The 26,942-nt window shown below is 35.1% G+C and overlaps 1 protein-coding gene across 4 annotated transcripts in view; it reads right to left on the bottom strand.

Annotated features, from left to right (window-relative positions):
- LOC121731389 (collagen alpha-5(IV) chain-like) overlaps positions 1-25,787 on the bottom strand; it is a 72,079-nt gene extending 46,292 nt beyond the window's left edge. For all 4 annotated transcript variants that reach the window (XM_042120793.1, XM_042120792.1, XM_042120790.1 and 1 more), the window contains exon 1: positions 25,654-25,787. In XM_042120793.1, coding sequence (XP_041976727.1) covers positions 25,654-25,683 — 30 coding nt within the window. In that variant the 5' untranslated portion in view covers positions 25,684-25,787. The remainder of the gene's footprint in view (positions 1-25,653) is intronic.
- Positions 25,788-26,942: the final 1,155 nt, after the last annotated feature.

The raw sequence follows: 26,942 nt of genomic DNA, 5'->3' as shown, positions 1-26,942 counted from the left end.
AATAACAGATTTTAGTTAAGTTCTTACTGCTATGTACACTTTGTGGTCAAAGTTTTTTTAATTGTTTTTGAAAAATGCCATCACGTCGATACAATTTATATTTTGTCAATTGTAGCTATTTAGCACTTTAGCGTTGACGAATATATAATTGTGATATCCTTCTCTAAAAGCTGATTCTATATTAAAATCATTTTTAAATCAAAATCATTAGGTCTCCGGCCTTGCGAGGGGTCACGGTTAGTTTTTTATACATACAGGTTTCTGATATAAACGAGATTTACGTAAAATGAAATCATAATATCGACGATCTCTCCGTTTTTGCTGAATTAATAACGTGTGACTTCTGAGTGTGACGCATTTATTTGAGACATGTTAGCAGACAAAACATTTTTCATTATTTTAACAGATACTCGTATTTATACAGGGTGCAATTAAACCTTCCTGACAAATTTTTTCCAGGGCTTAGGTATCATTAGGCGAGTCCATTTAACCAAAAAAAATTTGGTGTTAATTATTTTTCAATGACATATTTTATCCTATTTAAAGTCGTTGCAGAACGGTCACTCTCGGCGCGGGGGAATGAGCAGGGGTGACGCGGGATGAGGCGTGTGCGCGGGGGCACGTCACGCGCGGCCGACGCATCGTGTCCATTAATTGTAGTGTTTTTAGGATAACTTTCGGAAGCTATTTCTCAACATTTAAGTACTGAGTGACTATAAAAGAAAAAATACGATTATTTTTATTTTTAACAAGGATCAAAAAATTTGGCAGGAAGGTTTAATTGCACCCTGTATGTAGCAATTTAATATTTATTTGAGTGTACGCCACTCAAATAAATATTAAATTGCTAACCATCAGATACGAATTTGGTTGATATTCAAATATTATTATACCTAAAATATAATTTTACTTTTATAAAGGTGTTATTATTACTTGATTAATAATGTTTTGAGTTGCCAAAAATGAGGATTTTATAACCCCAAAACAAAACCAATCAGTAATCAATTAAGGCAAATATTTCACAGAATCCATAACAGTGATTAACGAGTTATAACAATTAGAATAAAATTATTGAAGACCATAATCATAATATTAATAATTTTATTTGTATAATTCCATAGCGTTTATTTAGTTACTTTTTAAGTTTGTTACATGTAATATGGTTCATAATTTCTTTTTTACCACATTTTTTTGCTGCGCCTTAACGTTTTCGCAACATGGTCACCTATCTAATGTCAATACTACTATTGCTTAATGTAATCAAAGGTAAGCGACCTTTGTTTTTGATAATTGACCTCTTGTACGTGAGCTCTCAATATAATAATGTGATCAGTAAACGACAAGTCGTGTTTGCTCTACGAATGTGGTGTCAAGGTGCATGACGCCAGCTCATAAGTGTTTAGCCAAATCATTGAAGGCCGGGTGCATCCGCTAGTGAAAGTGCCTACCTCAGTATACTTATCATACAGTAGAGTAAGTAGCTGTGACCTTGAATCAAACTTGATGAAATATAGAAAAGATATTTTACGCAAACGACGTGATAATTTACTGTTTTGCTAAGTAAAGCAAGAGCTCTACATAGAGATCAGATATTTTGCGCACGGGCAACTTAATATTGCTACGTTTTGCTAAACACAGAAAATAACTATCTCAAGATAGAGTGCAGAGTTAATATTGCGAGCACCGTTTTAAGTTATCTGAAATTACATCTGTGTGTTCTCTCAGTTTGGACGGACTAGTACAAAGATAGGCTACTGTATATATTTAATTTGTGTGCTAACAATATCCTTTCTAAATGTGCACTCATATAAAGGACGCCCTATTGCCTAATGTACTTGTCAATTGAATCATTTGTTTTGGTTGCAATTTGTCGGGTAAGTGTGAAGGTCGCGGGTTCGGAGTTCGATTACTTATCTTTTAACATTTAGGTAATTTATTGAAAAATGCAATGAAGATATAATCTTATATGTAAAATTCTCGTGTCACAATGTTAGTTACCGTACTCCTCCGAAACGGCTTTACTGATTTTTACCAAATTTTATATGCATATTCAGTAGGTCTGAGAATCGGCTACTGGCTACTTTTTATATTGATAAGTGCATTTGTTGAATAAATAATAGTAAATTAATACAACTCGAGACTGACGGCAACCTTTTTGTGCGACGGGATAGCGATGGACGTTGCGATGGTGCCATACTTATTTAATCACTTCAATAAAATAATATGAGTGAAATACTTTATATAGCAAAACAATGTTTGCCGGGACAGCCAGTAATATTATATTAGCGACATAATAAACTGTATGAAAGACGGCTTTTAAACTGTTAAAAGTAGCTGGGCGACCTTGGCTGACCTGACCTGGCTTATTGCTTCAATTTTTAAATAGTAAATGAATATTCTATTTAAAGTTATTTAGTTTTTTAGTTATAAAAACACATTTTGCGAGGAAAGATCTAGCTTACTTGCTGCCGTTGCTGAGAAACTTTAAATGTACAATTATTATTATATTATACAAGATTTTTACGCATATAAGTTTTTCAAAGTGAATATTATTTATAATATTTGAATAATATTATGAAGTAGGTATTTATGATAATTATGTAAATCGATAATGCATATCGATTACACACGGAATCGTAAAAATCATGTCTGTATATAAAATCAGTCGTATATTATAGGGTGTAATATTTACAACGTATTTTACTTTACATACCATTTATTTTATTATAAGATTAAATTCAATATATAGTATAAAGTCGGAAAATAATACAGTGAACATAATAATGTTGTAGAAATATTATTTGTCTTTATCTATTATAAATGATATTGTTAAAGAAGAATAGTTTATTTACTTGTTCTTTTCCTATGAATGGGCTCTAGCCTCTGCAACTAGGGCGACTTTGATGAAATTTTGCATAGAGATAACAGATCACGGGAAAGACAAATGATTCTTACATTTATCGCTGCAAAATATACGATTACCGCAGGATACTGTTTTTACGAAGACAGAGACGCAAGTAACTCCTTGTACGTTATATTGTTGTAGACATAATACTTACTGATATAATGGCTATAACTAATGGCCTTTGTCGCTACTGTACTGAGAACATTATTAACAATTAACTGTATGAACTAATGTCCACATTGTACACAAATCCACTATTGGTAGTCTACACACGTTTACAGTCCGTACAACTAGGTATGCTCTGTGCGTTTTGTAAAATTGCTTATTTTGCCAGTAAAGTAAGAAAGTGTCTCACACATTTAACCCGTCGATCGTGGGAAAACGAGACACAATCGATATTCTATTGTGTCTCGTTCACAGGTGAGCTTATGGGGCTTGATGAAAGGGTTGCACCAGAGGCGTAGTTATAATTAAGGTTAAGGTTATCGTCAAATATAGCGTCCATTGTGGACTTTAACTAGGGATTTAACAGTTCATTTGACATTTTTTTATGGTTAAATTTAAAGTTAAAGTAAGTTGGTGCAAACAATCCTTAGTTAGTAACTTATTCCTTACAGCCTTGTCGAAACTACCAAATGCAATTTGACTAAAAGCTCAATTTAGATTATACTGCAAATTATGTTAAATATTTATCATAATTAACACTTAGTAAACAAACTACTTAATCGTTCTGTCAAAACACAAAATTAAATTATTTTTATTAATATTCAAATGCTTGTAAAGTAATTAAATGATAAAAATTTAAATATCAAAGATTGTTAAAATGTTAATCTGGATTCATTTAATTGCTAACTAAATTAATTTATTTTAATTTCCAGAAATAAATTTAAAAATGACAGAATTCAGTTCGTGCACAAATCTTTTGGAAATGCCACTAAATACAATCACGATCTAAGATTGTAAGATTGAAGAGATAAGGTCAATTCGACCTTACACTTTTCATTTGACAGACCGCTGACCGACAAAGTTACAACCTCTGCAGCTGTCTAAGGGTCAATTTAGACCGCAACGAGGCGAGGCGAGGCGCAGCGCGGCATAAATTTGTATGGATTTGACAGATTTCAATTGCGCGAGACGTCTTGGGAATCTGTCAAATCCATAATATAAATTTAAAAATGCATTTACGCGTCGCGTTGCGGTCTGAACCAACCCTAGCATACAGGGTGTCACAAAACAAAGTGATAATACTTTAGGGTATGCATGAATCCCTGTAAAGAGTTCACTGTGAAAATAGCGACACTGAAAGAGTATTTTTTCCCTTAACTTTAGTATGGGCAAATTTATACTTTCACCATGGGACACATACACGCCCTGAAGGATAATCACTATTCACTTTGTTTTGTTACACCCTGTATATTGCGGATTGCGGAAGGCGATTTTATCAATAACATCCTCATGAGAAGAATTATGCAACAAAAATATATAAAAACAATATTAGAATTCTATTCATGTATTCGGACGCCATGTGGTCTATTCAAAGTTTGGTCATAGTACAAAACTATGAGAGCTAACAAAACACAACATACAAAACTTATGAGTTCTAGTGTAACTATAACATTTGATTAAGTTTTGGAAGTGTGTCCATCCGTTTACAATACTAAATTCCTACAAAGTTTGCAATTTGAATTTTGTATCGCTACTCGCTAGTATACGTGGGAGAGCCATGCTTCGGCACGAATGGGCCGGCTCGACCGGATAAATACCACGTTCTCACAGAAAACCGGCGTGAAACAGCGCTTGTTGTTGCTTTCCATCAGGTGACCCGTTTGCTCGTTTGCCCCCTTATTTCATAAAAAAAAAAAATACACTATGCATCACTGCATTAGCCTTAAGAGGATTCCACACCGCCATTTTTTCCATACAAACGTTGGCCCCTGTTTCCTCCCTGGATAATGCTAGTAGAGTTATAATTTTTTTCCTGAATATCTACGGCCACTAATACAATGTCCCTATGTTTTCTTTTTTTTTCATAATTTAATTATTAAATAAGATATGAACGTTCAAAAACCTAAAAAAATGGCCAGATTTTCCGCTGTGTTCAAACGTCCAGAAAACAGATTTGGCTAGATTATACAAAAAAAAGCAAAACATAGGAACACAGCTCAAGCCTTTTTTTAATCTTTAATGAAAAAAGTACTTAAATCAGTTAAGTTTTGGAGAAGGAATCAGGGGACAACGAATCTTTGATTTTCTGGATTTTCTGCAGTTGTCTCTATCGCGTTCTGCGGTATAGGCTTGAGGTAAGGGAGACAGCTATAGATATTACACGTACTTTTTTTTCATTTCTCTAGCCCCTGGTGTATCCTCTTAATATTTCGTTTCGTGTATACTGACCCTTAACCCATCAATCCCCAAGCGGCACCCGGCTGTCGCATAACAATTGAAATTTTAATCTATCGTGTCTGCGATTCCCACGATCGAGGTATTAATATTATAAGTTGTCATCCACTAAAATGACTTTTTGCAATATTTATGTAGCCAAGTAGTTATGATAAGTCATAACAAAGTTGAGTTGGCAATGCCGCGGCATTTTGTAAGTAGCTGTGTTGACACTTCTCCTTGTTTCCGAGGTTAAGCCTAGCTGCAGTGGATCTTTTTGTTCATGTATTTACATATAGTTAATTACATCTAATATATTCAAATTGATATTTTTTTTTTTTTTTTTTAATGAAATAAGGGGGCAAACGAGCAAACGGGTCACCTGATGGAAAGCAACTTCCGTCGCCCATGGACACTCGCAGCATCAGAAGAGCTGCAGGTGCGTTGCCGGCCTTTGAAGAGGGAATAGGGTAATAGGGGAGGGTAGGGATGGGAAGGGAAGGGAATAGGGGAGGGTAGGAAAGGGAATAGGGTAGGGGATTGGGCCTCCGGTAAACTCACTCACTCGGCGAAACGCAGCGCAAGCGCTGTTTCACGCCGGTTTTCTGTGAGAACGTGGTATAATCTCCGGTCGAGCCGGCCCATTCGTGCCGAAGCATGGCTCTCCCACGTATAAATATCTAAATAATGCAATATCAGCAATTTATCTATAATAATCTATACGTCGAAGCAACCGCTTAAGAAATTATGATCCTTATTTTTAGGGTTCCGTAGCCAAAGGGTAAAAACGGGACCCTATTACCTAAGACTTCGTTGTCTGTCCGTCCGTCTGTCTGTCTCCAGGCTGTAACTCAAGAACAGTAATAGCTAGAGAGTTGATTTTTTTACAGATTCTGTATATCTGTTGCTGCTATAACAAAAAATAGTAAAAACAAAATAAAATAATATTTAAAGGGGGCTCCCATACAACAAACTTGATTTTTTGGTGTTTTTTGGTCTATATCAATAATGGCAACAGATAGGTAAGTACTTGACTTTTTCACAAAATCCTTAGTTATATGTGTGCTTTTTTTTAGTTTTAATATTTGATAATAATATTAAATTAAAATTAAAAATTAAGGGGGGCTCCCATACATAAAACACAATTTTTGGCCTAATTTTGCTCTATAATTATAATAGCCGCACTTGGCCGATTTTTATAGAAAATCGTTTTCAATTTCTTTGTATCGGAGTATTTATACATACTACTATAATTATAAATGCGTTTGTATGTTTGTATTTCTGTCTGTTACCTCTTCTCGTCAAAACTGCTCACCGAATCTCCTGGGTATGGAGATACTTAGAGTTTCCAGAAAAGGACATAGGATACTTTTTATCACGGAAAGATTTACGGTTCCCACGCGATAAACGAGTTTTGGCGCAACGGAGTTGCGGGCGTCATCTAGTCTGATATAAATTCAAGTAAGTACGCGCTAATATATTCAACAGCTTTTGATAAATGTTTCCGATTGCACTACGATTTTGTAACGGCTGTACATTAAAATTACATAATATTGTTTATATTATGCATGCAGTAAATTGTAATATTGACAGAGGATAGAAGGCAATGAACAGTTTTGCCTTTGTCTGTTTAAATGGATTTAATCCATTGTTACGTACGATTTAAACTTAATGATCGATAGAGTGTAACGACTTCATCAATGATTTTGTGGCGTCTTATAATATTATGTGAAGCTCATGACACACATAATAACAAACAGCAGGTTATTATATTCATCTATTGTAAATTATTGATCTACTGCTTGTCTCTCGCATTCGCCCGCGAATAGTTCATAAGAAAATGAGCAAGACTTACGACTGCGAATGGAAAAGGTAAGTCAATTTTTTTTCTTTATTTAGAAGCTTTGTCAAACATGACGATGTCGCTTCATTGGACTAATCTCTAAATGTAACAAAAAAGATCACTATAAAGAATGATTACTTACATAAAAAGCTTAGCTATAAATAACGACATTGTAAAATATAATATATTATAACAACATTACTGAGAATATCCCCGTCGTCGTATGCCAACTTCAACTAATCGGTATAGAGCCATGGATGATTCCGACATAGGGTAAGACAAGATCGTATTAATGGTACCAGTGCATTTCAAATCAGATAATACACTCATCAGCTCAAAGCGAAAGTCCTCGTTTCGGTCACACTCCAACAAAATATGAATTACATCCTCAACTACATCACACTGCGTACAGAGAGGTGATGGAGCTTTTCTCATCATATGTGCAAACTTATTTAGTGGAATGTGACCAGAACGAAGTCTAAGAGCTATGACGAGTGTATTCCGACTGGAAATGAAATTGTCAAACCACGGAACTCTCCATGGCTCGACCTGCATCGTCCTGTACCAGATACCTTTTTCTACTGATCTCACATCAAAATGTTCTCGCCACAACTTAAAACAATTTTCTTTTATTAAGGGAATTAAATCAGTAAAAAAAGGTTTCACATCGGTAAGCGTCACAAGAAGCTTCTTTTGCCAATCTGTCGACAATATCGTTCCCTACTAACCCAGTATGTGAAGGGATCCATTGGAGAAACACCTCTTTAGAACGAGCCTTCAACTCAAATAAAATTCTTAGAATACTGTAGGCAATCGGTGTTCCTCTCACACAAGAGGTACACCGAGCCAAGTGTTGTAGGGCACTTTTAGAGTCCGACAGAATAACAAATTTATTAAAATTAATTAATTGAATGTAAGACAACGCCTTAAAGATAGCAATAAGTTCAATATACATAATTGACATGTTAGCAGTAACTGACCATTTAAAAGATTTATCAGACTGAGGGTCATATATAGCAGCTCCCATACGGTACGTATTATTATGAATTCGTTCTTTTGAACCATCTGTATAAATTTTATAATGGAATGAAAATGTATCATCAATATATATAGAACATATATTTTTTAGATTAGAAGTATAAAAGGTAAGTCAATGAACGAATTTTTCTGTCATTGACGTCCCATTTATTATTATTATCAGTTACTTTTTCAAAAAAAAAAATTTCGCCACTACAAATACGCTTAAGTTACATACTTAATTTTAATGTTGCTTTATATAAATTCCATTTGCCTAAAAATCTAATAATGGTAGTTTTTCTAGTAATAATAAATTAAGTAACATAAATATATCACTATGACAAGAGATAAGAAGTAAACGAGTTTTTAAAAACTTTAGAATCTTATTATTATTAACAATTTGTCACGATATTCAACGGCCCCTATTCTCAAGGATGGGTTGGGATGGGTGATTTCATAAATAAATATTGGTCATTTTCTGAGTGCCAAAATTTTGTACAAACTAATGCAACGCGCGAAGGCCGTATCGCGCAAATACTGTCATGATATCACCAGCAAGATGCTCAGCAGAGGAATGTGTTGGAAAATATGACGGCATTTAATGATTTAAACAAATTAATATTTCCTAACGCTAAAGGTCAAGCGAAACTAGTTAACTGCGTCTGCGACTACCTTTGTTGTATGCTCTGACATTTGAGGATCATCATTTGCGAAAATATTTTTAAGCCGGATAAATAAAAAAGGTGGGCCTTTTAAAGTATTATGCCATATATATCTAATGTTAAGGGCAAAGCTGATTGATAGATTAACGTACAGACCACGCCCTCAGGATAGAAACTACAAATTTCGCACACCCGGTGGTTCATCTCTTATGGTCAAGGAATCAATTAAAAATGTTTTTCCAAACTTTCACTCGCGAAGGGTAATAATCAAACACTACCTAGTTACATAATTTGTGCGGACAAAGCCTCGGGAAAAGGCTGGCAAGTATTTGATTAATTGAAACCTTTCATTATCATTAAAGTAAAAGCTTTTTAACACAAAACTAAAAATCATGTACCTACTTAATGAAATATTTCCTATAAGGTACCAAAAATATCTAATTGTTTTCGATAAACTGCAGCAAGAAACGTACAGCAGATACATACAAGAATGTAAGTTGTAACTTGTAACCTAAATAATGCATTAATGCGTCCGTCATTCTTATTCAATTTGTCCGTTAAGACGAACGACCTGCATTGAATAGTATTACCGTCTGCCAAGACCTCATGGCGACGATGTAACCTTGATTAATCTTATAGAAACTCCGAGGTAAAATAAATCATACGTGGGAGAGGCATGCTTCGGCACGAATGGTCCGGCTCGACCGGAGAACAGGCGTGAAACAGCGCTTGCGCTGTGTTTCGCCGAGTGAGTGAGTTTACCGGAGGCCCAATCCCCTACCCTATTCCCTTCCCTACCCTCCCCTATTACCCTATTCCCTCTTAAAAGGCCGGCAACGCACTTGCAGCTCTTCTGATGCTGCGAGTGTCCATGGGCGACGGAAGTTGCTTTCCATCAGGTGACCCGTTTGCTCGTTTGCCCCCTTATTTCATTAAAAAAAAATCTGAATGGACCGTGATCATAATTTATAGTATAGAAAGAAAAAACCTGAAATAATCAGAATCGTATCGAGAATCGAATCTGCTCGATCTCAAAACGTTTGCTACTTCCGACATATTATGTACTAGCGCAAAATCATGCGGCGGCTCAATTTGGAACTAGTTCGATTTCAACAGCTTTTCCCACTCCTGACATCAAAATCGTATCAGTACCTAGGCCTACTACGAAACCGTTTTGAGACTCAAACAATCGGACGAGAATGCTGCGTCCTGCTCTAACAACGTCATTTTACGTTTGTTAGAGTAGGACGCGACATTCTCGTACGATTGTTTGAGTCTCAAAACCGTTTCGTGGTACGGGCCCAGTTTCGGGGGTAAGACTAAGACTGCTGGTTTGGGCAGTGATGGTTATCAACTTATCACTCTACTGTATGTTTATATAGTGCTCTAACTGAGAAACAACTGTGAGAACCTGTCAGTTTGTAGAAACGATTATTGCCCGTCTATTGTGTGAAGGACCAGATTTTTGACCTCAGCAGAACAAGATTCGCGCTTCACAGCATGAAATCAACCCACGTTTTTTACCCGGCGGCGTTTACCTGTGGAGATGTCAAATCGATTTTAAAATAATTATTAATTTACTTTTTATACTTATGTTATCTTGAGTCTGGCTCAAGGTTAATCTTGGTTATTGTAATTACACCTCTCGTTAAGTTAAGTAAGGCCTAAGATATCGACAAACGATTAATCATTTTCTTAATTATTGTAATTAGAAATTAAGGATATTTACTAAAATAAAACTTTTATAATACTTCAAATTCAATACAACTTCTCATGCTATCTCATATTAAAGGCATGATAAACTAAACAGAACATGAATACCTTATAACACCGAAGTTAGCAGAGAACTACCGTAACGTATACCTATGTGTTTATCTCTAATAACTCATAACATAATGGCCAATTATCCACAGAGCTAACGCGTAACTTAATACCAATTAAACATTAATTAGCATTAAGTGATTAAGCTAATGAGTGCAACATGTTCGGCAAATTTCATAACGGCCCAACAATGCCGGCGTGAGACGGGGTCTTGCACTAGGGACGCAATCACGATAATATTGTTCTACTATAACATAGTTAAGCATAGATTTCTAGATAATATTATATTATCTACCATAGTAGTTATGAATATAAAAATTAATTTGATTACGGGGCATCCACGAAATCTTGAGATTTGACGAATAAGACTGAGAGACTGGGAGACTACTGGCAGTAAGGAGGTCAAAAATGTCCGGCAGAGGATAACCAGATTCCAGATAAAAAAATTGAACTTTACTCTACATCGAAGGTCAGAGACCTTCAGAACTGGATACCTCCTAAAGTAACCCCTGCCGGAACTCCATAGTTACTGCAGTTCGTTCTCACCCCTATAGGGTTTATATACAGTGTGTAACAAAACTAAGTGATAATACTTTAGGGTGTCCCCTCTATAGAGTTCACTGTGGAAGTGGCAGCGCTGAGAGAGAAACTTTTTTTTACTTTTGTATGGGAAAATTCACGACGCTGGGACGCTTGCCCATACAAATCTCAAAGAAAAATTTGCTCTTTCAGCGCTGCTACTTTCACAGTGTTCGCTATATAGGGAACACATACATACCCTTAAGTATTATAACTTAGTTTTGTTACATGACACACGTTGTATAGTTTTTTTTTTCGCGTCCACCCCATCGTGTTGGATAGGTTTATTTAAAAATATTATGAGTATTCATAGATCATTTTCCGATTTAGGATCCGTTTGTGAAAATATGTTAAGTTTTAAAATGAAAAATATCGAACTTTAAGCTTTTATAACATATCGAAAGTCTGTCTGTCGCTGACTCTTGGGCCATAACGTCATAGCTCATAGCGTAAACCAATCAATAATTATTCTGTTGAACTGATAAACTTCTATAAAAACTCAGAATAAGGGCATAATATGTATAACAGCGTCTTGGTTAACGACCTTGAAATCCATGGTTTTTTTTAATGTGATAAGGGGGCAAACGAGCAAACGGGTCACCTGATGGAAAGAAACTTCCGTCGCCTATGGACACTCGCAGCATCAGAAGAGCTACAGGTGCGTTGCCGGCCTTTTAAGAGGGAATAGGGTAATAGGGGAGGGTAGGGATGGGAAGGGAATAGGGGAGGGTAGGGAAGGGAATAGGGTAGGGTATTGGGCCTCCGGTAAACTCACTCACTCGGCGAAACACTTTCTTTTTTTTCTGTGAGCACGTGGTATTTCTCCGGTCGAGCCGGCCCATTCGTGCCGAAGCATCGCTCTCCCACGTATAAAAAAAACGTGGTAGGAATCGAACTCGCGACTAGTTGCATAACAACCTCTGCGGTGCGACAACTCAATAATATGGGTGTGTGCATGGGAAAGTTTCTTCATGGCCTTCCTCATTGGACATAAACCTATCAAATAATAGCAAGAATAGGCCTACATTGCGATACGAATAAACAATGTACAGTACACTTCGCAAATAACAATTTGTAGAACTAATTTTGCTTAAGCACGTGGGACAATGAATGTATAAATACAATATATTGAATACACTACAGTCTAGACCATCCTCATACTACATCACCCCAGTTGGAAAATCGTTGAATAGAACTAAATTGAATTATTAGTTTCAATTGAATAGACTATTTTGCTTCACAAGCGCGAAATAATCTATATTCATATCTATACTAATATAATAAATGCGAAAGTGTGTCTGTCTGTCTGTCTGTTACCTCTTCACACCCAACCCGCTGAACCGAATTTGCTGGGTATGTATTTACTTTGAGTCCCGACATTCTATCCCGGAAATATGTACGGTATCAATACAAGTTACAACGCTACAAAAACAAATGAATTTTGGCGCATTTTGGGGTCATCTAGAATATAATAATAATTAATATTATTCTGAGCTAGTTTGACTTGATGAGGTATAGATAAGGTACTCTTCTATATGATAATTATAATGTGGCATAAAGGTCATAGCCCATACCGCCACATTACGTCAGTCTCGGGCCTATCAACTTGAACTGTCAGAGGTGATCTAGCGCCATCCTCAACCTTTAAAACAAGCGCTAGACACGATCAATAGAATCCATAATGTGTTTTTAAAAGATATTTAAAAATAATCATGACTCATCCATGTGTGACTTAAATCTGAGGAATTTTCATACATGGCGTAGTATAATATTTTTCGCTACTTTTTGACATATCCTGCTTCGTGATGAGCAAAGTTTGTCTTTTTTGCAAGACCAAGAACAATTTTGCCCATCACTTATTATTCCTACATAGTGTTGGTTCATTTCGCGTTTAAAGCTTTGTGAAAAGTAAATAAACTGAATAAGTAAGTAGTAAACGAACAGTTAAAGAGCGATCGGGAGTAAAAGCTTCCTAGTGCCAACTGCCACCTCCAACATGGTTTGACGTTAAGGGTCAAAACACACGCAAACGCGTCGCAGCGCTGCATTTCTTCGAAAAATCTTTGAGCTTTATTTACTAACTTATCTGACAGATAGTCCATACTCTATCTGTCAGATAATCGCATATCCGGCACTTATCAGTAAGTGGTGAAACAGGCCCTAAATAAAATATACACGTTTAATTGTAAAACTGTTGCAATGCGTAGTTTAATAGACAGAGTTTGAATGTGCAACTGCATCTTGTGTGGTAATAAAGCTCATTTTTTAATAGCTTTTTTTATAATTAGGCACTGCGTCGCATGTCGTCTCGTCTTTATGTGACCTGACTTTAAGTTTTATAAATAGGGCAAAATGTTATGTAGAAGCATTTTACATCTACCGATGATGTAAGTGCATAAAGTCGTGAAATATCAACAATTTGTTAGGTCTCATCTCTAGAGTCGTAAACTACGTCCTATATTGAAGGCCTTGTCAACACAATGGGTTATGTAATTCGAGTTTTTTAATCTACAAATGGTATAATACTTATGTAACAGCCAATTTTGAGGTCAACTTACAAAACCGTCAAAGAAATCGATATAAAGATGACTTATCGAGACATCGTATAATGAGCAAGAAGATTTCGGACTGATGTATTAAATGTAGGCTTTTTAAGAGCAGGAATGAAAACTGGCGCCGCAAAATTTTTAGGAAGTTTGGGTATTGGAGTTAGTTTCTCAGTCTTCTGACAAGTCAACACTCAACTATGTAATACTAAAGTCGCTAATATTTATTATTCAAAACTACAAGCCGTGTCGTGTGTAAACTAATAAAAATCAAGCTAAATTGTCATCTAAATCGCTACAGTAGTTTGAGCGTCAAGAGGTAGCGGACAGATAGACACAAGTTCGTACTTATAATTTTAGTAAAATATTACTAATTAAGAATTAATAAATTAAGCCGAGACATAGGCTTGACTCAGACAATCATACATATATTACAAAAGCAAAAGTTTGAGACTTTGCGAGTGACTTAAACTGCAATTCTGGAGCAATTTCGATTAAATTTGGCATGGAGTATGGCTGACATCCTGGATTAACATATATAATGATAATACGCAATTTACTTTCACAAAAAAAAAAAACAGATAACAACGCGGGGCACAGCTTGCCTTTATTCAGAACAATATCATACCCAAACCCAACGAAAACTCAAAAAGGTAAGGACCTAAGAGTTGTTCAGACTACTGAGTCACCCTTATTTAATGGACACTATTTAGCCTCTATCAGCTCAGTTTAATACGTAACATAATATATTCCCCGCCCGGCCACAGCTGGATAAAACTTTTACTACCTACTGCCAACCCTGTGGCAATTATTAATTATTTCAATTATATTTAGTTATACTGTTGACGGAGATGGACCGAGCGCGGTCAGCGTCGTATTTTCACCTATCGTACTTTAAAAAACTTCGATAGTGCGATGCAGGATTATGTCAATAGTCTGCCACATCACAACGAATAATTTTATGTTATAGCCTTATTGCACATTAGGCCACATCACAATTGGTAACTTTTTGCTATAGTGCATTATTTTTATTAAATGATGTTGTTAGTATAATTAGGTACCCATTGTCAAGATCAGCTTAGTAATATTGGACACTGATAAATGTGATTGACAAGACAATAGATGTTAATGTACTTAAGCGAGTACCGCCCAGTCGGGGCTACCGACCGCCACCTGTGTTATTAAAAATTAAGATGACCAAAAAGAAAATTAAAGTTAGCAATTTGGAAATAGCAACAGTAAAAGTTGTGAAGAACACTCTGTCCCTTTCTCACAAGACAGACACAAACCAGTATATAGGTAGACTATAGAGATCAATTCATACATAATACTTTTGCGTAATACATAATATTTGTATTTGAAAATTGACAGCCCTAACAAAATTAAGATACCTACCCTATAGCACTAGGTCAATGTCCTGTTATGATATTTCGGTTAAGGAACAGGTTGGCAGTTTTTAAGTTGACTGTTACATACTATTATCACAATAATAAATGTCAATGAGGTTGAACCTACGCGATGAGCCATCAAAATGTGACCATCCTAGCTAACCCAACCTAAACTTTTTAATAGATACTCGTACTAGAACGTAAATAAAATGAAAATTAAAATGAACATTTAATACTTAATTGAAAGAAAATATGTAGAGTTTGAATTGTTATTCAATTATTTTAGAAGGTACAATTTTTTTTTGTGTGATTGAATTTTTTTCTCCTGATATAAGACTACTTTTGATACTGTACACAGAATGTGCTATCATGATTCTCCATTGTGAACCAACGTGTATACTGTACAGGGCCCTTTATGCATTAACAATCGAATACTCTATTCAGATTAAGGGGGCGACTAACTCAAACATTTGAATTTTATAATTCATTTTTATACTTGAAAATAAGCCCCGAATTGTTTCATTTTCTAAAATTAGATACTACATTATATTTCCAAGAATTCAATCTGAGCAAAAGCACGACATCTTAAAAATTTCTCGATAGAAAAAAATCACACAGATGCATCTAATTTTCACGAATTTTTCATTTATTGCCATATATTATAGTATATTAGTTCAATGCAGGGTGCATTGAACTAATATACTAAAATATTTTAACACATTGTATAAAATTCTATCATTGAGAAACCGACCTAGTGGATTTTTAAAATGTTGTATATTTATCGAGTTATTGAGAAAAAACTAATTAGGCGATGGATCCGTGTCGTCCTTTTTCACCTGGCATATGAAAGACGGGCGTGAGTGTGAAGAGAGAAGGACGATGTTTGATTTTTTGGGTTAGTCGCCCTCTTAAGAGGCACTCATGTCTACTTTGTCTCGAAGACACAGTTAACGTCACTTTACGTTTTTTCGGAACTCATCTTGAGTCACTCCGAACAACAATGAGACAAAATCTCCAACAATATTTAACGGACTCATTTTGTTTGAAGAGTTTACGTAATTTTCAGGTATTGTAATAAACCGTAAGTTCAATCAACTTAAACAATCGATTAACTGTGTTTTGTCGTTTCATACAACTCACAAGAGTTAACAACCTACTCGTATGTAAAACAGTACTAGTCTACAAGCCAAAAATGCTTATTCTTTCTATTCTTTGATCTTTCTTAGCAATCAGATACAAAAGATTAAAGAATCTTAAGTAGATTATCTATCTTATTTAACTATAAAAAGGCTTTCAGAATAAAAATAGGTACTGCCCACCTAAAAAGTAAAAAAACGCCTAAAAAGGCCTAAAACAGAGCGTTTCGAGGTCCTATAGTTCTAAACTAAGGACCTATTTTCATAAAAAAAATCCATGCACACTATGAGGGCACTTTCGAGATTGACAGCTCCCGAAACATTATATTACTGGCTACAGCGCGAACGTAATTTTCATAATTTTTAGGGTTCCGTACCCAAAGGGTAAAAATGGGACCCTATTACTGAGACTTCGATATCTGTCCCTCTGTCTGTCCGTCTGTCCGACTGTCTGTCTCCAAGCTGTAACTCGAGAACCGTTATAGCTAGACTTCTGAAATTTTCACAGATTATGTATTTCTGGTGCCGCTATAACAACAAATACTAAAAACTAAATAAAATTAATGGGCTCCCATACAATAAACGTTATTTTTTTGGTCTTTTTGGCTCGTAATCCATAATGGCAACATATAGACACTTAAAATTTTTACATAATCCTCAATTATATCTGTACTTTAATATTAAATAATAAAATTAAAATAAAATAAATAATTAAGGGGCCCCCATACAAAAAAAACACAAATTTTCCCCTATTTGCGCTCTGTAACTGTACGGAACCCTTCGTGCGCGAGTTTGACTCGCACTTGACCGATTTTTGATAACAAATTTTTAAATTATAATTTAGCTACTAAAACTTAATTTTATAGTGCTTTAATTGTGTCAGTTGAAACATTTTGTTTCAAATTATTTTCTAGAAAGATCGAAAATGTGTGTTATCGTAAAACAAGTTTTATGCGTCCACGTCACCACAAAATATGTGCCAATAAAAATTAATGGCTTTTGAATTATATTCGCTGTTAGCCACAATTTTATAATTTCTATTGAAGCTTTATAAAATTGAATGGAAGTTAAACGAAGAAAGAAGCAAAACAAAAAGTATTTAAAAAGAGATCAATGAATATAATATTTTTATGAATACGATACTTCTCTAGCATTTTTTTCCCTAATATACCTAAACTTGATCCCAATTTACAGTCTGTAAATGCAGTGGGAACTAATATAATTCTTCCGTCTTTAATCCTTGGTGACGTAGAAAAGGCTATTGACAAGCTAAAAGCACACAGCTCGTTAGGCACTGATAGTGTACCCCCATATGTCCTAAAAGCGTGCAAAGACATCTTTACCGTTCCGTTATGTCACCTGTTCAACACATCACTCAAAGCCGGAATATATCCTAAACAATGGAAATTATCGAGGGTCATACCTATTCCCAAAACGAGCGATCGACTGTCTGTAGAAAACCACAGACCTATAGCTGTATTGCCTTCTGTTGCCAAAGTTTTTGAGCTGGCACTTCATAATATATTAATGAAACAGATCCGTGGAATTCTTTCTGACAACCAGCATGGTTTCCGCCCTGGTCGCTCTGTCAGTACGAATCTTCTAGCTCACGTCGACATAATTTCTAAGACTCTTGACGTAGGCTATCAAGTGGACGTTCTATACTTTGATTTCTGCAAAGCCTTTGATAGAGTCGATAATGATGTCCTCCTCAAAAAGTTGAGCGCTCTTCGGTTCTCTCCTGGTCTTGTTCGTTTTTTCGCAGATTATCTTCGTGATCGGAAGAAATTTGTGAGGTATGGATGTTTTGAGAGTGCCCCTTATCATACACGCTCTGGTGTTAGCCAAGGGTCAGTGTTGGGCCCTCTCTTATTTCTTATATTTATTAACGATCTTACAACCATTCTTAAGTTTGCTAAGTGTTTACTGTATGCCGACGACCTCAAGATTATTATGATCATAAAATCTCTTTATGACTGTCTTCTTCTACAAAAAGACTTGGATGCTGTACAACACTGGAGTATTTCCAACAACCTTTTGTTTAATATGAATAAGTGTAGCGTAATGACTTATGGGCGGAAGCTACACCCGATCATCTTTAATTATTCTATGGATGGTCATATTATTTCCCGTGTCCATAGTATCAAGGACTTAGGGGTGTACTTTGACAAAACTCTTACGTTTAGGGACCACATATATGCGACGGCTTAAGACAGTTTCAAACGTCTAGGTTTTGTACTCCGCAACGTTAAGGACTTTAAAAATCCCGCCGTTATAAAATTGCTATACAACGCACTAGTACGCAGCAAGCTAGAAATAGATGCGTGTGTCTGGGCTCCCTACACAGCTACATCAATTCTGATGCTGGAAAAAATCCAAAAGGCGTTTCTCAGATTTTTATTTAAGAAAGTGTACGGATACTACTCTTACATGTACCCAACTGGCTATCTCTTGGGTACCTTAGGTTACCAATCTCTAGAGGTCCGACGAGGCGTTGACCTAATATTGGTTGCCTTAAAATCCTTCGCAATATAATCGATTGCCCTGAACTCTATGCCTTAATGTGCCGCTTGTTTGTGCCTGACAACTATCTAAAGCTCCGTCCTAGCCGTCGGCCAAAATTATTCGCACTGCCGACTTGTCCGACTGTCGCGAGAGCTGAGTCCCCGCTGTACCGAGCACTAAACTTGCTCAACGCCGTTCTGTCGGCCAATCCTGAATGTGATGTGTTTGTTGATAAGTGGTTGGATGTGAAGAGAGCATGTGTAAGATTTTGTGAATGTAAGTACGAAAGGGTTTCTTCTGTTACTATTTAATTTAATTTGTGTATGTATTGTAACAATGTCATAATTAATTTTAAGTTTTAATTTTATTCAAGATTGTAGTTAATTATTGTAATTGGGGTGACCCGTTGTAATTAACTTTAATAAATAAATGAATGTTTAAAAAAAATGTATAATAATATTCATTATACTATTTTTTTTTGTATGAGAAAAGCGCTACGATCTTTAACTGTAACCAAAATCTTATTTATAACTGCGAATCTGACATAAATGGTTAAGTGATGCCCACTAGTTCAAAGTTTAACCTGTTTGATCTTAATATTGCCAAAAGTGGATCAGACGCCACTTAAATTGCAATAGATGACGGTCATTCAACTCTTGAAATTCAAATTAATCTTTTGAAATCCCAAAAAAGGCAATGTTTTGAATTTATATCTATACATTTTCTGTCTATCAGATGCCTAACGAATTAATAGTGATTTTGAATATTTGGTATGGCTTAATGTATCCTATGTTCTTTTTCGGGACTCAAAATATGCGCGCGATGTCGTGACCACGCGAAATTACGAACTTTACTCATTAGCACATTGTCGCTTTCGCTAATTTTTATGATCAGACAGAAGTGACAGACTAGCAAAAAATTTGTGCATGCCAAGGCATAATACTCCCAAATACTCCCGTTGATCGTGGAAAGACGAGACACAATAGAATTTCTATTGTGTCTCGGACACCGGTGATTCATCAAGCCCCGGGCTTGATGAATTAAGTTAGAAATATATAGATCTATATAGTGAATAGTTTAATTAAAATACTCTTAAAAGTTCATGGGTCTTAAAAATTTATCTATTTTAGGTGTTTCTAGAAAAATCGTTGCCGGAAGTAGGCTACGAAAAATAAACGTTTACATTGACGATATAAAATAAAATGACAGTGTTATTTTAATTTATATCAATTAATATTTATATTATGTTTTATAAATATATTTAACATATTATAGCAATTTGATATACATATTATCTGATACTATGTCGGTGTAAATCAAATCTAACAAACGCTTAAACACAACTTACTTTACTTTAACCTTGACCGTGGTGACATTTTTAAACTATTCATATAATAGCTGTGCCTCTTAAAACAAATATGAGTGAAGGTGAATAATAATATTATGAAAAGGGAAAACCACTTAAAAGCTATAATTTTTATTTTACTACGAGTTTTTTTGGCTAGATGTTGTCTGAAAGCGAAAAATATTATGCTGCTCATGCGAGGATTACATAATTTTTCATGATAAAAACTTTACTATAGCATGCCGAAATAGAGTGTATCGATAAGGTAGGAAATATTAAGTTTAACTTGTTGTTATCAGATCTATTCAATCTCTGAAATGGCTGGAGCGATTTTGACGGGACTTTTTTAGGCACATAGCTGATGTAGTAAGAAATAACTTAGGCTACTTTTTAACCGAAAAGGAGGAGGATTATTTCACTTTTTTTATAAATGAACCAAGGGTTTTTTAATCTTTTTTATTATCTTTGTTATCACATTTTGCTGACGCGGACGAAGTCGCGGGAAACAGCTAGTTTATTCTAAATTAAAATAAAATATAACTTAAGTGTTTTCATTTTTGATACTAGTCATCAATATCCTAATAACAACCGGATTGTGTGAAACAATTCTAGTATTTAAAACGAATAAAAAGCTTGTTTTGCTATTAACGTTACGTTTTTAGCGAATTATTTTCTAATCTTTGCCTTTAATCAAAAGACATTCCTAACAATAGAAGCTTATAATATAGGTAACGCTCTACATATATGGTACAGATCATTATGTAGCAGTTGACACCAATTTATTTTATAGGATAGATTTGTTAAAATCCGCCAGGCCGATAGAACAATTTAAATTGGTATTTAACTAGATTATGAACACGGATTAGTGTACACTTTTGTATTCTTTCCAGGGGATCCTATTTTCTTCTGTCTCTCTTGTTTCTAATATTCACAGACGTTCCGTGGCTTGGACTATAGGTTCAAAGAAATCTTGGAAATTCCCAGCGAACCTTAAAATATATTAAGTATAGATTGCGAATCACTTAGGTCTAAAATACTAGAGACAAAGAATTATTAAAAGTGACACACCTGATCATGATAAGACTGAAATCATCACCCAAAATAGTTCGACCAATACTGGTTTCGGTCAGTGTCCGAGATTTATTTATTTGTTAATATTATGTAGTCTTTATGTAAATTATAACATTGAATACTATGTGCATAGATTTTATAATGTGAATAACATATTTATCTATATAGTAGCACTAGAATCTAAAACGTGATTTCAGATTGCACTAATTTAAGTGTCAGTAGGTAGGAATTAGAAAAAGACGTTAAACCGGATTTGAATTTCGCATTCCTATCCAATTTTCGGCAGCGGTAGAATTAAATTTCTTAGGCATAGGTATTTAAAATTCTTTAGTCATTACTTATAAGTATTTAATCCCAATTAATATTATAAATGTATATTGATTAGATGATTTTAAGCTAAACACACTAAACCAATCATAATGTCACTCAACCAATGTACAGATATTTGTGGGGTATAAGAAGTAACATAGGTTTTTGTATAAACAAAATAATATTTAAAAAAAAATTATATTGTGTACTATGTAGGGCTACACTAGGATGTTTTCAAAATAAAACTTTTTAGGGGTTTTAATGGAATAGAAGTTTCCTTTTGCTTTCCAGGAGTCTTAATTTACACGGACGTAGTTATAAAGCTATTAGATATATCATATAAGCCCTCACATAGCTTATAGAAATAACTTCACAGGATAACGGCCCTTGGGTCAGCTAAAACACTTAATGTACGTGCTAGTTAGGCACACAAACTTTACGACATAAGGCGACATTCCACTGTTTTGTAACACCTCCAAAGGACACACTAATAAAGATTTTTGCACTTACATCAACGTTTAGAATGCTACTTAGAGTAATAAAACTGATAATTTAGTAAATACATAAAAACTCTTAAAATAATCTTCGGTAATAAAAATATGTATATAATAACTGTAGTACGTAGACCACAAGGTAGGACAAAGGATATATTTTTAAATAGTGGGAAAATACACGGTTCCTGCAGATCTCTCTCTCTCTCTCTTGATCTAAGATTTTGCTTGTACAAAGTGTTAAGGACAATATAGTTTATTATTGGACAAATCTTAGTCCAAAAAACGGCTCTATCTCTCAATTTAGATACATAATCTAAAATTGTGTCAGGTAGTTTTATAGAGAACCGGCTTAACACCTTTGACTTAGGATTTTTTCGCAAAACATAAAATGATTTAACACATACTGTCTAATAGTCCCATTTCAAATAACTGTTTGGAACTTTAAAGAAAAGTTTTCAAGAATTTGGGAAAACCCAACTTTAAACATAATAATATTTCGTACTTTTGTGCAATAATGAAAAAATATTTTGTTGGGATAGTTTTGATGCATTGGTCGAATAATGTTGCATATTGATGATTTAATTTCCATTGTTGATTTGATATTAAGAAACTTGCATGATATTTGTACGCGGATACGGAAGAGTTCGTGACGGAACGCTAATTCAATTTGAACCGAATCGAAAACTGACGATCCTTGACAAATATTTAAATGCTATAACTTTTGTTTGTTAGGTTGGCTGCATACACATTTTCACATTTGATTTCCGAATTCGTTTTCCGTTTTCAGGTATCTGAATGCATGGAATCAGTAGAATGGCATGAGACTCGTAAGCGAGAGTCGTATCAATTAAAACATGGATTAGACGCCTCCGGCGGAATTAGGTCTTGTTTCGGTCTTTTTAGTTAAAATTGTTTTGCAGTCGGGTTTTTTATTTTTAATTAATTTATTTTATTTCTGAACGAAACGAATTCCGCAAGTACGTTTCAAGTGCAAGCCGGCGCGTAAGCGCGTAAAAAATTCGCGTACTATCAGAGATATGATTCCTAGGCAGATGGCGGACTTACGTGGTCAAACCCAGCCGACAGATTACAATTAACATTGAATTGACACATAAGTCTATGAATTGACATGATGCGACCAAATGACGTTGGTTTGTCAACTGCCTAAGGGCCAGGCCACAACAATGCGTTGCATCGCATCGTAAAAATCTACGACGTCGCAGAACGCATCGTGGAAATTTGCGATGCGTCAGCGACATTTCCGATGAAATTTTTGCGTTGTAACAACGCATCGCATTTTGTGCGATGTTGTTTTTGCGATACGACGCCGCAATGCAGTGTTGTGGCCTGGCCCTTAGAATCAACTTCCTCGATACTCTGATAAAGCTGCGCAACATTGGTTATCCATCAAGTCGTAACGTAAAATAGGGCCATTAGGGACAAAGATAGGATAATAAAGTAACGAATAGAAGTTACGGAAATAAAAAGCGCTTAGTTGTTTATTTGAAATACAGGCAAATGTTTGTAGAACAATATTTAAATAAGGAGAACATAGTTTTACTCGTTGAATATGTAAAGGGGAAAATATTTCTATTCAATCTATATAAGTTTAAAAACAACCAGTTATAGAGAAAATTTTATACTTGTTTTAAAAATTAGCATAGATATAAAATTCTCTAAGATCCGGCCCCTCTTGGAATCCTTTATAGGAACAAACGACCTTCACATATTATTAGGCCTATAATTTAAAGTTAGGAAAAACGTTTTCCTGTTTATTTTTACCTACGTAAAATAACTGTGATTATCATATTAGTAGCAAGTTTGCAAAATATTTTTCAGTAATAAAGTTTTAGGAGTCTAATATGTGGTGGTTAACTCAAGGTTCGAGAATTATTTAAGGTTTCTGAATCCATACATTTTTGACATTTTACATGCCAATCGCATTTTTTCTATCCGTATGTCTGCTTAAAAGTTATTACGGACGGACGGAATTTCGAATCGCGCTAATCGCTATCAAAGTTTGGCGGAAATACGCAGGTGCTACAAGCCTACAACTTGTATTACTGTTGTTGAGGAAAACATCACCGTTTGTAGATGGTTCACACTGTGAGCGTAGAGTTAGATAATAGATTAGTCTAAAGGATTTGTAATCGTAAGATAACCGGATAAGTACAACTTTTAAGTTAGGAGTTAATTACGCGCTCAGACTGATTTTGTGTTAAAATATTTTTTTTCTCATGTCAAAGTTGTGTCAAGATTGATATACAGAACTACTTTTTAATTTTTATTATTTTACGTAGCTGTAGTCTACAGCGTAGACACGCCGTAGAAGCTGTAAAATCTCAACACGTGGAAGAGATATACGTTATTTTTAAATGTGCCTTTCATGAGTCTCTTACTATTTTTAGGGCCCGTTTCACCACTTTCTGATAAGTGCTGGATAGGCTATCCACAACTTATCTGACAGATAGAGTATGGAGTATAAGGGCTTGTTTCACCACTTCCTGATAAAGTGCCTGATAGGCTATCTACAACTTTTTTGACAGATTCTCCATACTCTGTCTGTCAAGTAAAGTGGTGGATAGCCTATCAGACACTTATCAGGCAGTGGTGAAACAGGCCCTTAGATAAGTTGTGGATAGCCTATCCGGCACTTATAAGGAAGTGGTGAAACATCCCCTTAATATTTTATCTGAAGATAAAAGAACACAATCAAGTATTCAATTTGCTATCGACATTTAGTAACTGTATGTATTCGACTCTGTTACAGCAGGGATTTTGGTTTTTTCAGATGCCTTGTTATGAAGTTAGGATTATAAGGAATATTATAAGGAAGTTAGCATTTTAAGTTGTTTATTTTTAGGATTTCGTTATGAGTAGACATATTTTTTTATTATCATTGCATAAATGGTCGCTGTTAAGCATTTGTGACCTAACCCACATTTTTTTTTGTTGAATTTTGAATGCAGTCTTGTTCTATCTAAAGAACATAACTGCATTCAAAACTCAATACTTAATTTTTTTTGTGGGCTAGTGCGCGAATGCTTAACAGCGTCCAAATATACTTCACAAGAATTATATGGCTATTACCTACGATACAAATAGCGATGAATAAATATAAAGGTATTCAAAGTTCTCTATCGTCATCGGCAAGTTCAAGGCTTTTGTAGAAAATATCATGTTTGGTTGACATTGTATTGGAGAACATAAGGACATAGTTTTGTTTTTATACATAGACACCAAACGTCTGACTACCTATTATACGAGTGTTATTTTATTGTTATAATAAGTCTTATTAATTTAGGTTTAGTGGAATATTTTCATCATAAAAGTTTTGTTTCATAAATTTTATCTTATAGTACTTATAGGCCATGCATATGTAAGACACAGCTTTTGTAGCATTAGACTTTTATTAGATAAAAATATAAAAAACGTACTTCTGTCGTGCGCCTATGTAAGAGAGTAGATACAACTTTTTTGCAGGACAATAATTATTTTTAAAACGTACTTCGTTCCGAAATTTTAAATTTTTTTTTTCACTGCTAGCTAGTTTAAATATCACTATTATATACTTTTAACTATTGTCTTTATCAACCGCTGAAAAAGTCTGAAAACTGAACTGAAAAGTTGACTGAGAACCTGAAAACACTCACCAATAAATATAATGTTATTCCCGGCGCCATGGCACGGGAGTTGGCCGGTCAGCCTCACCACTGTCAGGCAGTCCCCACCTGCTAAACACTAACAAGAGCCGGATAAGCTCAGATCGAGTGACATGTCCCGCGCGACTCGGCTTTTCATACTAACTTGTGCAAACGAAGATGCGCCTCTTATACCGGTTACGTTAACGTCCAATACCGCAACGTTTTTGGCAAATTATTCGTATGTGTGCGTGAGATCTGTCCGTGTGTGCCGTGTAACTCAATGTGTAGCGTACATGTGTGCTATGCGTGCGCGCAGGGGTTGAAAATTAGGCGGGAAAATTATTTGGTGGATTTTTCCTGAGGCTTTTTTTTATTTCTTTGATAATCTATTGTGCACAAAATAAGGATTTACACAGTAAGATGATACAAAGTATCTGCCTATTTCTAATAAGAAATCTCTTCTAGCAGTCCTACGGAGAGAGATAGGATTAAGATAGCTGATAGGATAGTATTTTAATTGAATTTGCCTACCGTAGAAACACTTGGGCAGAAATAAAACAAAGATGATATGTGTTTGAGCTTAATTATTTAATAAGCATCAATAAGCGTTAAAATTTGGTTTACAAATACTCTCATTTAAACATTCCACTAGCTATTTGACCGAGCTTTGCTCGGTATTCGATAAAACACGAATAAAATGACATTTTCTAAAAATGATTCCTAGCTAGATCGATTTATCTGAAACCCCCTATATACTAAATTTCATGAAAATCGTTGGAGCCGATTCCGAGATTCCAATTATATATTTACATACAAGAATTGATAAGTAATTGACAGAAGGGTTTGTTTCACTAATAATATTAATAAGAAAGTAAGCGTCAGACAAAATTGTTTCTGTTTACATTATATTAAGAGACAGATATGAAACTTTCGAAAGAGATATCCACCCTTGTTAGCGGACTTTGAAACATGATCTTAGTGTAACTTAATCTAAATAACTAGGCCTTTTCATCCGTTGTGGATGATTTATACAGTATTTTCAGAGCGAAGTAACCACTCCTCAAATACTGGCCTGGGACAAGATTTTTAAATGTCCGTATGGTTGCCCAAGCACATACGACATTCTCGCAACATAGTCGGCCTAGTCCAGAGGAAAGAACTAGTCAATACGTCTGGGACCAACTATGTGCGGGTTTCCTCACGATGTTTTCCTTCACCGTACGAGCGTCCGTATTATGTGCTTGAGATCAGAAAATGTCTCATTGGTACACGCCTCCACCCGGGATGGAACCTGCACC

Source organism: Aricia agestis, chromosome 10 (assembly GCF_905147365.1).
Source record: "Aricia agestis chromosome 10, ilAriAges1.1, whole genome shotgun sequence".
Lineage (NCBI taxonomy): Eukaryota > Metazoa > Arthropoda > Insecta > Lepidoptera > Lycaenidae > Aricia > Aricia agestis.
Note: the sequence above shows the minus strand (reverse complement) of the source record. Positions and strands in the feature narration are given on the sequence as shown.